The sequence below is a fragment of the Salvia miltiorrhiza genome, chromosome 3 (assembly GCF_028751815.1).
Source record: "Salvia miltiorrhiza cultivar Shanhuang (shh) chromosome 3, IMPLAD_Smil_shh, whole genome shotgun sequence".
Classification (NCBI taxonomy): Eukaryota; Viridiplantae; Streptophyta; class Magnoliopsida; order Lamiales; family Lamiaceae; genus Salvia; species Salvia miltiorrhiza.
The window spans coordinates 24,798,242-24,813,154 of record NC_080389.1 but is presented as its reverse complement, the minus strand read 5'-3'; the positions used below and the strand labels follow the sequence as shown (position 1 = coordinate 24,813,154).

Sequence of the window (14,913 nt, the reverse complement as noted above, 5' to 3'; positions counted from 1 at the left end):
GAAGAACTGACGATTACAGCCCTGCAACAAAAAGAGAGAAGCTTCAGGGCCATTTCGAGAGGATCCTGCCACTTAAGGAGCCAGGGCTGACATGATCAAAAAGGAAGAAGGCGGAAGGAAGGACAGATCTGGAATGAAACAGCGAGGAAGTAACCTGCGGACTCGGGCAGGGCTGACGTATCTAGGAAGAAAACTTCAGAGCTGGCGGACCCGGGCAGCGCTGGGAACGACTGAAGGCGTGCCGACTGCTGACAACTTTTACCAAAGATTCTTCCTAACTACCAGGGTTGTTATCAGACGTAAAATTACCAACTTACCCTCATTGTAAACACCTATAAATAGGGGACGCGGCCACACTTGTAACACACGCTATTCCGAATATTCAATACGATTCTTTTCTCTCTTGTCTTAGCAATTTTCACGGTTCTCTCGATTTATCGCACACTACAGGTGAATTACTTTCTCCGTGATTAAAGGAGTGTAATTATCGAATTCATCAAATGGCGTCGTCTGTGGGAACTGCGGATCGAGTTTAAGACGTGAAGAAATATGTGCATGAACTCTGCTCGTCCGAATTTCGTGGCAAAAGTTGTATATCTTTGTCGGAAATTCGGGTCTAAGGAGCGTATACGATTATTTGTGGGTGTTTTCTTGTGTTTTGATCGGTTCCGTGGTTGGGTATTTATCTGGGTTCTTCCGATTTTACGTGCATTTTAGCTCATTTTAGATTTTACAGATTTTTCGTGTTTATATGCTTTTCTCGCGCTGAATTTCATTCAAATTCATGTTGCCTGTGGTATCGGGAGTTTCTTGTTCACAGATCTATGGAATTTACAAGATTTGGTTTTATGTCGTTTTATTTGCGGCTCGATCAATCGGATTTCTTGGAAAATTTCTTGCATGACTTCCGTATCGAGTGGAAATTAGCCTTTTTATGGCAGTTCTTCATGAGAATTATGAGCTACTATCTCTGTGAATGAAGAACACTTATTATCCGGAGAGTTTACTTTGTATTATTTTTGGGATTTTTAACTTTGCCACTACAAGTCATGGAGGACACCAGTATCATCAAAAATCTGATGGGGGACTTCGCGGGGAGGGCAGGGCTCCTGCTCCTACCACAGCTGCTATCGTAACTAACGAGGGAATACGCGTTGAGGACTCTACACCTATTGGCCCCCTCGGGCCCACACTGACAGCGCTGCAAACAATGCCGGCTGAACAGGGATCAACTGCGCAGGGAACGGGACTGGTTAATGTCACCATGACTGAGCAGATGTTATCTTTTCTGAGCTACGCCTACATGAGACAGGTGTTGGGAACATCTGCATCACCACTGAATTTGGGGCTACCAACAATTACAGGGTTAGGGTCGTCAAGACTGCCCACTCAGACTATTCCAGGAGGACTGCCAACTGAAAATCCACCACCGTTGGTGAAGAACAATGTGGTCGTTTCCCCAAAAAGAGCAGAGAAAACCAGGGATGCGTGCCAGCAGGGACATTTGTTCCCTGGCGACATGGATCGTATCGAAGATGTCGGGGACACCTCTAGTCAGACTAGACCTGTTACAGAATGTCGGGAGAAAGGTACAATACTGGAAGATCCAGCCCAGCTACAGGAGAGAGTTTCAGCAATGCAGCGACACCTCTAAGAATTTGAGGAAGTAATCGAGGAAAAAGAGAAAGAAAAAAGCAAGGCTGTCTCACGAAAGAGGGGACGGTATGAGGACTCTACCCATTCCAGGGCTGAGAGTCACCGAGATCGACATGTTCATCTGAGGGAGAAAAATAGCAGATGTGGCGAAAGTAAGCGTAAGCATGCCATTCAGCGCTTCTCAGGTGAGGAAAACTGGGAAAGTCGTCGCCACCAGTATTATTCTGAGACTACCACTAAGATGGGATCAAGTCCATTTTTGGAGTATATCTTGGCAGATCCGTTGCCTTGTCACTATAAACCCATTAACATGGAATACGATGGATCCGATGATCCAGAGGTACACATGGCTAGATTTGAAACCATGATTACTTTACATCAGTACACGGAAGGGATTAAGTGTAGAATCTTTTCTACTACATTAACTGGGATGGCTCAATAGTGGTTCCGAGCTCTGGAGCCGGATTCTATTCATTCTTTTGAACACCTACATGATGTCTTCATGTGCCAGTTTGCAAGCTCTAAGCGTGCTGCAAAGACTGTTATGTCATTGATGGACTTAAAATAAGAACATACTGAGACTCTAAAGGAGTTTGCCGCTCATTTCACCAAGGCATCTCTGGAAGTGCCCAAAGCTGAATCTCAAATTAAGGGTTATGCCTTTGTACGTGGCTTAAGACCTGGGGCTTTCTTTGATAATTTATAGGTAAAACAACCGCGTGACTTTGATGACATTCTAGCCCGACTCCCAAGGTACATACAGCTGGAAGAAGCCAGAGCTGCTCGAAAAACAGAATATAGTGGTAACAAGCCCAAGAAGGTGGAAAATAGAACTGAATCATCAGACACTCGTTATCAAGGGAAAACACCATGCAGGGGACTGCCACCCTGAGTGCTGACAGAAGAAGCGCAGCCAACATACCAACCTGCTCGCAACGAGCAAACATTTAAAGGAGAGCATAATGTTAATCGACTCACTGATCAGACCCCATTGAACAAGCCTCAAGAAGAGATCTTTCATTTGATCAAGAATGAACCATGGTTTCGTGCTCCGCAAGACTTTGCTGCAGGGGCCCCTAAGCCTGGGCCGAATGGTCTGCTCTGCTAGTACCATAATCATTACAGACACTCTACAGAGTACTGTGGGCACCTGCATCACCAATTGGAAATTTTGGTAAGATAGGGAAGGCTGGATCAATTTGTGAAACAGACACCACCCTTGCATTTGCAGGATAATAATTATAATCCCAGAGCTGGGAGAGAGTAAGGGAACCCAGGGGATGATCGCAGGGTTGCTTCTCCGCCCCGCGAGGAAAAGAGGTAGGTACACATAATTATCGGCGAAGAAAATGGGCCCATATCCAACAGGGCGCGGAAGTAAAACATTCGTTCGTGCAGGGCTGGAACTTTTCCTAATCAAGTCATGACTGTCCGCAGCGCTGCGAGGGAGCCGAGTATTTCCTTTGGGCCGGAAGACCATGTCGGGCTGGTCCACCCGCATGATGATGCTTTAGTTTTCTCTGCAGATGTGGCAAATTGCACTGTGCACCACATATTTGTAGATTCGGGAAGTGCCGTGAACGTAATTTACAAAGATTGTTTGACAGTTATGGCCCTAGATGCCACCCTGAAACCGCCAGGCAAACCATTGTATGGTTTTACAGGAGAATCTATGTTACCGCTGGGATCTTTGGAGCTGCCAATGACGTGGGGAAGGGAAGGGGCTTCGCGAACTCGTATTCTTAAATTCTTGGTGGTGGACTTTCCAAAACCAAGTTATAATATCATCATTGGGAGGCCAGCGCTGAATGCTTTCCAGGCTGTGATTTCCATGTACCATCTGAAAATGATGTTCCCGCTTGAAGGCGGTCGGGTTGGAGAAGTGGTTGGGAATCAGATTACCTCAAAGGAGTGTTTTGTCAAGAGCTTAACGGCCCAGGCTGAATCTAAGATAACGCAAAGTTTGCAAGGAGAACCAGTGGAGAAGACTGCCAGAGCTGGAGGTTGTTGGATTTGTATACTGAAAGCAAGAACGTTTTATGCTTGTATACAATGATTCCTGTTTTCACTATTTAATCTCCTATCTGATTGGGTTCATGATTGCATATGTATGTTCTTTATCTCCATATAAGTAGATTATATGGTGTGTTGTAGATCACAGAAGACCATATAATTGGATTAACCTTAAGAGATATAATATGATCACAACCGAAATAACTCTAGGACAAGTTATTGGTTTAGGTTGCGGTATAGATGGAAGTAGTTTGTCTTGACTACTTATCTATACTGGTACGTAATACGTATTGATAGGACCAAAGTGAGATATATTCTTCTATCTGACTTAAGTGAAGAATTAGAGATCTCGGTGACTTATAAGATCTTAATACTAATAAGATGTCAGATATATATGTTGATTCGTCTATCACTTTGACTTACTATGAGCGAGAGTTATATAGTAACTTGAGTTGGGTGATAGCGGTTAATATATGATATCTGATTATCTGTATTGGTACTCGTATCCGTATAGGATAATGACATCCCCTTAAGAAGCTCAATAATGTTTATTGCGCTAAACCCTGCAGGTTGATTAAGTTCAGGCGCAATAATAAGGTTTGAGTGGTACTGCTTAAGGATTACAAAGAGATTAATTAATTTAGGCTGTCAGAGCTCTAATTAATTAATGGATGTCGGATATTTTAAATACGAGGATTTAATAAGTCTAAATACAAGCCCCGACTCATCACCGGTAATAAAGGGGTAAGTCAATATTGGTTCTCTAGTGGAATGAACTGATATTTATAAATTAATTATGGTCTGGGCTGACCATAGATAAATTAATTTATTTGAGGCCCATCTTTATTCCTTGTATCTGGTCCCTGTACTGGCCCAAAGTCTCCCAGCCCAGATAGAGCCAAAAAACGCCCCACACCCTAAAACTGGCGCCTCCCCCTATTCTGTATTATAAAAATACAGCTGTCAGCTCTCAGGAAAGACACACTGATAATTATTAGGGTTTGAGAACTGAGAGGAGGCGCAGGAAACGTGGGAGCTTTCTGCCTTGGGATTTCTCACAGTTCGTTGTCCATCCAACGGTGAGACTTGAGCGGGATACAGTCGAGAAGATCAGAACTGGAGTTACTCGACATGATCATCAACCACCTGTGCATCCAATTTACAAGTAAGTAATTCCTAACACCTATGTGCAGCTGTTAAATTCATAGGAGCATGTTAGGATTAATCGTTGTATGATAAATTAATAATAACCAAGAAACGATCATCGGGCAAAGTGGAACGTTAATTCAATTTAATATTCCTTCAATTGGTATCAGAGCCCAGGATTAATTTTTTGGCTCTATTATTAATTTATGTACGATTAATAATGTGCGTTGTTTTTACTGCTGTTGTTCTTCGTGGTCTGTTGATTCGTGGAATACGTCGTTTGACGTTGTAATCGTTTTTCACCATGAGAAAATCCGTGGTTAGATTAGGATTTCAAATTGTATTTGTTTTTCCTTTGTAATCTGTAAAACTGAAGAACGAGACGAACACGACGATGAATTAATGATGATGAACGGTGTAAGGAGGAAACGTACGGAATCGGGTACGAGGGGCTGTGAGCGCCGAGGGGCAGCGCGCGCGCGGGTGCAAGCACGCCGTGCGCATCGTGCCCAGGCCGGCGCCGCGCGACCACTGCTGTTCTCGGTTCAGGACGTGCGCTGGAGGCGAGGCGAGGCGGGCTGGGGCTGGGCGAGCGACGGGAAAGCAGCCGGCAGGGGCGGTGCGCGCCCGGGGCCGCGCCTGCGCGCTCTGCGCGCTCGGCGGGCGGCGCGCTGCCGCTGCTGTTGCTGCCTGCTGGAGCTGCTGCCGCTGCTATCGCCGTGCGCTGGAGCTGCTGGAGGCTGCTGGACGAGCTGTGCTGCTGTGCGCTGGAGGCCGCGCCGGGCAGCTGCTGCTCGCACAGGGGGCTGCCGCCTAGGGCTGCTACCGGTGAGCTGCTGCAGCGCCGGGTGTGCTGCTGTGCAGCGGAGGGTGGCTGTGCAAGGGATGCGGCGGCAACTTGGGTTTCCAAACCCTAGCTGCGAATTCCAAACCCTAGGGGGCCCAAACCCTAGTTTTTCCAAAGACGGGCCTATGTGTTTGGGCCGAGTTTTAGTTTTTGGGCTTGTTTTTATTTATTTTTTTTTTTTTTAAAAATAGAATAGATGTTGGGATTCCACGAATGGGTCACGAAGAATTTTAATTCTTTTATTGTGTTCTTTGCATGCCATGGTGTTTATCCCTTATGCTCTTAACTTGCTTTTGTTCGTCTCTGCTTGTTAATATGCTTTATTAACTGCGCTTAGACAAGCATGATAGTAGGTTTATCATTTTCTTAAGCATGTTTTAGAATTCTGCGAGCATGTTTTACATGTTGCGTTCTAGAAAAGCATGATTAGGATTATGTGCTTGAGCATGAACAAACCTTTTGAGTTAAAAAGACTAAGCAGTTTTTGATAATTTTAAGCAATTAAAATTATTTTAGACCTCCACATGCGGTCTCTAGACAAAGTGATTAGCGATGTGAGTAAACGTCCACCCATCGTGGCTTACTTCATTTTTGCTTTTCATAAGTTTGTCAGAAGAGGTTTCTATAAAAAATATTTAAACCATTAAAATAGTGGGAGTTATGCAGTAAACGTCCACCCATCGTGGCTTACTTGTATAATTTTCACAAGAACTTTGGAGAATGGAATTAAATAAGATAACCAAGAAAATTAAATAGAAAGCGGCATGGTCCGAGTGAGTATGCCAATTTCAAGAATTTAATTTTCAAGGTTAAAATGTGGTCATTGCTTAGATATCGTTTCAAGTACAATGTACAACTCCCCAACGGAGTCCCTTCTTGAATATGATATGGTCTAGTTAAGGTGCCAACTATTAATTTCTTTTGTCAAAAGGTAAAATTGACATGGATGGAAATTAAATGACTAAGTAAATAGTCTGGTTGAGGAGTTTGTGTGTAAACGTCCACCCTTCGTGGCTTGCACATGGAACTCTTTGAGCGGTTGGAGGTTTCACTAATATTATTTTTATCAAAAGGTTACAATATTATTGTTACGAACTATATGCGTTCATGTTCTTACATGTTTAAATTGTTTACTTTCAGATATGTCTATGTCTCCGATTATTAACATTCTAGCTAGCAATCCTTTCACTGGTCCTAACTATACCGAATGGAAACGCCACATAATGTACATTCTTGACGCTGACGAGCACAGTTTTGTGCTTACCACTCCACGTCCCGCGGCCTTAACTGATCAGTCGACTGATGCGGAATGCGAGGCGCATAGGAAGTGGCACAAGTCGAATAATATGGCCAAGTGCTATATTATGATGACTATGTCGCAAACTCTGCAAATCCAGCATCAGGGCATGGATGATGCAGCGACGATCATGTTGAACCTCTCTGAGGTTTATGGGGAGTCCGAAAGATCTGCCCGCTTTAACATAATGAGAGAAATCTTAGCATGTGGTATGAGCGAGGGCAGTTCTGTGCACGATCATGTCATGCATATGATAAATTTGTTTGACAGGCTTGATCTGCTAGGAGGGGGTATCGAAGGCGAAGCCAAAGTCGATATCATCCTCAACACTCTCCCCAAATCTTATGAGAACTTCCGACTCAATGTCGTTATGAGCAAGGTCAACTATACTCTTAATGAGTTGTTGAATGCACTAGTTGCGGTAGAGGGAGTCATGGGCACGCGAAAAGGGAAAGAGGTTCTTGTCACTGCCAAGGGATCTACTTCTTCGTCGAAAGGCGGGAAAAAGAAGTGGCAAGGTCCAAAGGGCAAGAATGACAACGAAGCTAGTGGGAGTGGCAAAGCCAAAGTTGTAATACCCCGAACCTTTTTAATTTATTTATAATTTAATTACAATATATTAGAGATGTTTATGCGTAAATTAATTATTTTATGACTTCATTAAAACTAACGGATTTGATTTTTAAATGTTTTACAGGTTGTCCGACTTAGAGCAAGGATCCGCCCTAGCAAAATTAAAATTTACTTATAAATAAATCTTAAAGAATAAGATTAATAAAATAAAATACAAGAAAACTCTAGAATATGTTAGATATTAATATGTAAATTGTTTATAGTAAAAGTATAAATAAATGGAATATTCTAGAATTGATTTAATAATAAATATCTAAGATTTTATTAGCAAATAGCATTAAAATATTTATAAAGTGTTAGATTTTTATTGTATAAGTTAGATTTTTTAATAGATAATCCATGTATATATATAAGGATATGCTTATGGTTTGGTAATTTCCCTATCTTCTCTCCCCTGCGTCTTTTCTCTTCTCTCCATCTTCACCACTCATCGATTTACTGCAGCCATCAAGGTAATTTCTCCTAATTCTTGTTTCTTCGATTTTGCTTGTTGAATTTGAAAGGGTTTTGCACTTCTCTTCCATTCTTGTTCTTCTTAATCGATGGCTAAAGGTCTTGAATAGATATTGGTGGGATGGAGTCTGTTGTGTGTGAGTGAGGAGGAGGGATTACCGGAACAGTAGTTCCGGCGGCGTGGTGGCTGCCGGCATGTCTGTTGCTGTGTTTTTTATTTTCCCCTGTTTTTGACAGCAGCAGGGTCGTATCTTGCGATCCGTTTTTCATCTGTTTTCTGTCATCAAACCCCATCAATATAGGTACCATTGGAAAGCTATCGTCGTTGGCTTTCCAACGGTACCTTCGGATCGTCAATCCGACACCGGACGAGGGAGTTATGAGCCAATCAAGTCAGGGTGTCGGGTCTGTGCGCGAAGGTTTCCGCGCGAGTTTGAGTCGACCTTCCGGCGTCAAATCGATGCCGTGAGGGAGAATAAGTTTAGGGGTTTTGTAGCTCATGTCGTAGACGTTCTAATCATAGGTTTTCTTCTTGAGATCTAAGGTCGAATTGGCCAGAATAGACGTCGAGATGTAGCTCCATATGTGTCGAATATGAGTTTTAATATGTTATGCTTATTTTAATTTTTATTTGGGAATTTGAATTAGATTTTTGATGATTGTTTCACCTTGAACACATAAATAGATAATCAAGACATTTGCTTTTAATATTATTAGCCAAGAATTGAAATAAATTATAAGGATTATGGTGATCTAAACTTAGTATATTATATAATTAAATGATATGATTATAATGAAGTTAGATTAGTATAATTTATACTAGTAATTGAAACTATGAATTTATAATTTGTAGATTCATAAAATGTTCAAATATGGTCTTCGGCTTCAAGTGTATTGTAGAATTATCAAGAATATATTCAAGAGAGATTAAAAATATTGTTTAAAGAAATGAGAGCTTATTCAAGAATAAGTGCTTGTAATGAAACTAAGTTTAAAGTGTTTCAAGTGCTAGGAGCGGCGCATCCAAGGCTCGAGGAGGACAACCGAAGCAAGCTTGAAGAGGTTTGAATTCAATCACTTAAGGTGGGGTTTACTTTTATCTGTAAGCGTAGTTGTTACATGGTTATAATCATTGTTGTGTTGTGCGTCATTCATATGAACTAATGGGACCCACAAGGGGTCGGATCCACAAGGGATCAAAGAGCTGAACGGCCCACAAGGGGTCAGGTCCACAAGGGACCGAGACTAGTCTCACAAGATGTCAGCTAAGTGAAAAATTATAAGAGTTCAACATGTTATGATTCATTACACAATTGGTTATAACTGCTTGCAGTGTTTACCCCACTGAGTGTGCTTGCACACTCATACCCTATTATTTATGATTCTTTTCAGGTTAAGGAGTTGACGGCAAGACGGCAGACATGGAGCTCCACATTCTCCCGTTCTATTATATGATGAAGTATTATATGTTGCTGTTTTTGGTAAATATATCTTGCTACTAACCAACTTAATCTCTTCTAATTTTGGTGGGTCGAGACTTTATATATATTGGTTTATGATCATGAATTTTGATGACGGCTGTGACCGATTATATATATTTTGTTTACCGTATGTGTAGTTACGAGCTGTGCCTCGAACACGTTAATTATAATATTAAACTTGATGGTTTTGCTTGTACTCCACCTTTTTATATATATAAATATGATGCTTAGATAAAGTTATTATTGAATGTTGTTTATATAACTTACAGCTTCCGTTGCCTTTAAAATATATATATAGTGTATTGGCAGGAATATTATTGTAGTTTATTAGCTTCCGTTACATATTTTTTTATATTGGAAAAGAGAAATAAAATTTTGATAATTTTTCTATTACACATATAGTAATATTTATTAGATTACTATATAATCAAAAAGGAAATTCTTTTTTTTCTATTTTTCTTTATAGCCTATACTTAAATTAATATTAGAGAAATGAAATAAATGAATATTTTTGGTAGCATCTCCTATTCGCAAGGGATGGGGGCGTTACAAAAGTGAACGTCCCTAGCGGCGGTGTGAAGAAGCCGACGGGAAAGGGAAAGTGCTTCAAGTGCGGCAAGACTGGGCATTGGAAGAAAGATTGTCCGATGCTCAAGGCAAAGGGACAAGGTACGTCACAAGTTTTAGTAACTGAGACATGTTTAGCTTCGTTTTCTACTCATTCATGGGTAGTGGATACGGGGGCAACTGATCATGTTTGTTACACCTTGCAGGGCTTCAAGCCGACAAGGGAGCTGGAAAGTGATGAGATCACCATCTCCATGGGCAATGCGTCGAAGGTCGCAGCTGTTGCTATTGGAGATTTATCTTTATGTTTTGGTGATGACATTTTAGTTTTGAGAGATATTTTATACGTGCCGGATTTTCGGCGGAACATAATTTCTGTTTCAAAATTGTTTTTGGATGGATATTCTGTTACTTTTGATAGAGGCGTTTCTATCATGAAAAATAACATGACTATTTGTTCTGGAATTTTGAACAACTCTCCCTATACTATTACATGTCCAATTAAAAATTCTGTCCATGTTGCATCTACATCACAAATCTGTCCTAATCCGAATAAGAGGAAACTTTTTTCTCATGAACAATATACACATGCATGGCACCTAAGGTTAGGCCACATCAATCTAAATAGGATCCAAAGGCTCGTTTCAAATGGAGTCTTGAAAGACTTTCAAGCTGTTCCATTTAGAACCTGCGAATCCTGTATAGAAGGAAAGATGACGGCAAGGCCTTTCAAGGCCAAGGGGAATAGGGCCTCACATGTGTTAGAATTGGTTCACTCTGACTTGTGTGGACCGATGTCCACAAAGGCTCGTGGAGGGTATGAGTATTTCGTCACTTTCATTGACGATTACTCAAGATATGAGTATATTTACCTACTTCAACGCAAGTCTGAATGCTTTGAGAAATTCAAAGAATTCAAGGCGGATGTGGAGAAGAGATTGGGTAAATCTATCAAGTCATTGCGGTCTGATCGCGGTGGCGAATACCTCGGGAACGAGTTCTTGCAATACTTGTTAGATTCAGGGATTACATCCCAATTGACTGCACCGGGTACTCCCCAACAGAACGGTGTAGCGGAGAGAAGAAACAGAACTCTTATGGAAATGGTACGATCTATGATGAGCTATGCATCATTGCCTATTTCGTTTTGGGGATATGCCTTGGAAACAGCGGTTTATTTGCTGAATCAGGTACCGTCCAAATCGGTTCCTAAAACTCCTATTGAATTATGGTCAGGGCGTCAGCCCAGCTTGAACCATATAAAGATATGGGGTTGTCCTGCATACGTGCTAGACAAGGAAGCGAAGAAATTGGAGCCTAGATGCGAGTTAATGCTGTTTGTAGGATATCCTAAAGGAACGAGAGGTGGTTATTTTTATAATCCTAAGGATCAGAAAGTGGTTGTTAGCACCAACGCACGATTCTTGGAACAGGATTATATAGATAAGCACAAGTCTAAGTCCGAGATTGTTCTTCAAGAAATCGAAGGCAATGGACGGGCGATTCCATCACCCCAGCCAAGTGTGCAAGTGAATGCACCACAGGATACTGCACAAACCATTTTCACGGCTGTACCACCACCGCTTCGTCGTAGTGGGAGAGTTGTTGTTCAACCCAATCGATTTATGTTCTTGGGAGAATCTTCGGATCTTCTTCCTGTTGATGAACAAAAGGATGTCGACCCTGATAACTATAGACAAGCGATGAAAGATCTGGATGCGGATTCTTGGTACGACGCCATGGTTTCTGAAATAGAATCCATGACTGCTATGGATGTATACGAGAAAACTGAACTACTTGATGGCTTCGAAGCTATAGGTAGTAGGTGGGTATACAAGAGAAAGCGAGATTCGGATGGCGAAGTCGCAGCTTTTAAAGCTAGACTGGTGGCGAAAGGCTATACCCAGAAACAAGGTATAGATTATGATGAAACTTTTTCGCCGGTTGCCATGCTTAAGTCTATCCGAATACTCCTTGCCATAGCAGCCCACATGAACCTTGAGATTTGGCAAATTGATGTCAAAACCGCTTTTCTAAACGGTTTCCTTGAAGAAGGAAGGGACATCTATATGCAGCAACCCGAAGGGTTTGTGAAGAAGGGCGGAGAGCATCTTGTTTGGAAGTTGAAGAAGTCCATTTATGGACTTAAGCAAGCTTTGAGGTCATGGAACAAGCGTTTTGACGAGGTGATTAAATCCTATGGATTTACTCGCTGTGAAAACGAAAGTTGCGTGTACCGTTTGGATGCCGATGGCGACGTGGTTTTCCTTGCACTTTATGTAGATGATATCCTCCTCATTGGCAACAATGTTGAGCTATTATCGGACATAAAGAAGTGGTTATCCGAACATTTTCAAATGAAGGACTTAGGAGATGCAGCGTATATCCTAGGGATCAAGGTTGTCCGTGATCGCCAGAACAGGATGTTGAGCTTATCTCAAGCGACCTACATTGATACTGTGATTGCTCGTTTTAGCATGCAAAATGCCAAGAAAGGCTTGCTACCTTTTAGACATGGCATTCCTCTGTCTAAGGACATGTGTCCTAAGACGCCTAGTGAGGTTGAGGAGATGAGGAAGATACCCTATGCTTCCGCCGTAGGTAGCCTCATGTATGTAATGCTTTGCACGAGACCTGATATTTGCTATGTCGTTGGCATGGTTGCAAGATATCAGTTGAACCCTGGACCAGGACACTGGACTGCGGTAAAGCATATTCTCAAGTACCGGAAGAGGACTCGAGATTATAGGCTAGTTTACCAGTCAGACAGTCTATCTCCTTTGGGTTACACCGATTCGGATTTCCAGGCTGACCGGGATGAGAAGAGATCTACCTCTGGATATGTGTTTACCTTGGGAGGTGGAGCCGTATCATGGCGGAGTGCAAAGCAGAAATGCATTGCAGACTCTACCATGGAAGCCGAGTATGTAGCTGCTTCCGAAGCTGCTAAAGAGGCTGTATGGTTCCGGAACTACCTCTTGGATCTAGGAGTAGTACCTAATTTGCCTAAGAGTATCATAATTTATTGTGATAACTCGGGTGCAGTGGCAAATTCTAAGGAACCCAGGAGCCACAAGGCGACCAAACACATAGAGAGAAAGTACCACATTATACGAGAAATCGTAAGCAGAGGAGATGTGCTAGTTGAGAAAATTGATACTTTGGAGAACTTAGCTGATCCTTTCACGAAGAGCTTACCGCAAAAGGCCTACGAGAAGCATGCTCGAGGGATGGGGCTGCGGTTGATGCCACCCACTTAGAGAAAAACTTTCAGTATAAGTGGGAGAAGAAGTAAAGAGTGAAGTGGATGTTGTAATAGCTAGTATTTAGACACATTGTATACTAAAAGTTTTGCTTTAGTATAAGTGGGAGATTGTTGGATTTGTATACTGAAAGCAAGAACGTTTTATGCTTGTATACAATGATTCCTGTTTTCACTATTTAATCTCCTATCTGATTGGGTTCATGATTGCATATGTATGTTCTTTATCTCTATATAAGTAGATTATATGGTGTGTTGTAGATCACAGAAGACCATATAATTGGATTAACCTTAAGAGATATAATATGATCACAACCGAAATAACTCTAGGACAAGTTATTGGTTTAGGTTGCGGTATAGATGGAAGTAGTTTGTCTTGACTACTTATCTATACTGGTACGTAATACGTATTGATAGGACCACAGTGAGATATATTCTTCTATCTGACTTAAGTGAAGAATTAGAGATCTCGGTGACTTATAAGATCTTAATACTAATAAGATGTCAGATATATATGTTGATTCGTCTATCACTTTGACTTACTATGAGCGAGAGTTATATAGTAACCTGAGTATTCTGTATCTTGGGTGATAGCGGTTAATATATGATATCTGATTATCTGTATTGGTACTCGTATCCGTATAGGATAATGACATCCCCTTAAGGAGCTCAATAATGTTTATTGCGCTAAACCCTGCAGGTTGATTAAGTTCAGGCGCAATAATAAGGTTTGAGTGGTACTGCTTAAGGATTACAAAGAGATTAATTAATTTAGGCTGTCAGAGCTCTAATTAATTAATGGATGTCGGATATTTTAAATACGAGGATTTAATAAGTCTAAATACAAGCCCCGACTCATCACCGGTAATAAAGGGGTAAGTCAATATTGGTTCTCTAGTGGAATGAACTGATATTTATAAATTAATTATGGTCTGAGCTGACCATAGATAAATTAATTTATTTGAGGCCCATCTTTATTCCTTGTATCTGGTCCCTGGACTGGCCCAAAGTCTCCCAGCCCAGATAGAGCCAGAAAATGCCCCACACCCTAAAACTGGCGCCTCCCCCTATTCTGTATTATAAAATACAGCTGTCAGCTCTCAGGAAAGACACACTGATAATTATTAGGGTTTGAGAACTGAGAGGAGGCGCAGGAAACGTGGGAGCTTTCTGCCTTGGGATTTCTCACAGTTCGTTGTCCATCCAACGGTGAGACTTGAGCGGGATACAGTCGAGAAGATCAGAACTGGAGTTACTCGACACGATCATCAACCACCTGTGCATCCGATTTACAAGTAAGTAATTCCTAACACCTATGTGCAGCTGTTAAATTCATAGGAGCATGTTAGGATTAATCGTTGTATGATAAATTAATAATAACCAAGAAACGATCATCGGGCAAAGTGGAACGTTAATTCAATTTAATATTCCTTCAGAGGTTATTCAGAAAATAAGGCATTTTGGGTCAGAAAAGAATGCAGCGATTAGGGAATAAGTAAAAGCTTTACTACATACGAGTCATATCGTGGAAGTACAGTATCTTGTGTGGCTGTCAAAT

At 41.5% G+C, this 14,913-nt stretch overlaps 1 protein-coding gene across 2 annotated transcripts; it reads left to right on the top strand.

Annotated features, from left to right (window-relative positions):
• The first annotated feature begins 7,885 nt into the window (after positions 1-7,885).
• On the top strand, positions 7,886-10,558 carry LOC131015710 (uncharacterized). Of its 2 annotated transcripts, none has more exons than XR_009098675.1 (3): positions 7,886-8,044; positions 9,058-10,195; positions 10,300-10,558. XR_009098675.1 is itself a non-coding variant. In XM_057944131.1 (3 exons), the coding sequence occupies exons 1-3, from the start codon at positions 9,467-9,469 to the stop codon at positions 10,329-10,331; spliced, it is 243 nt and encodes an 80-aa protein (XP_057800114.1). In that variant the 5' UTR covers positions 8,052-9,466; the 3' UTR covers positions 10,332-10,558. The 2 variants fall into 2 exon arrangements, 1 of the variants encoding a protein (XP_057800114.1); XM_057944131.1 differs by lacking the exon at positions 7,886-8,044 and having other exon boundaries at positions 8,052-9,526; positions 10,045-10,195.
• Positions 10,559-14,913: the final 4,355 nt, after the last annotated feature.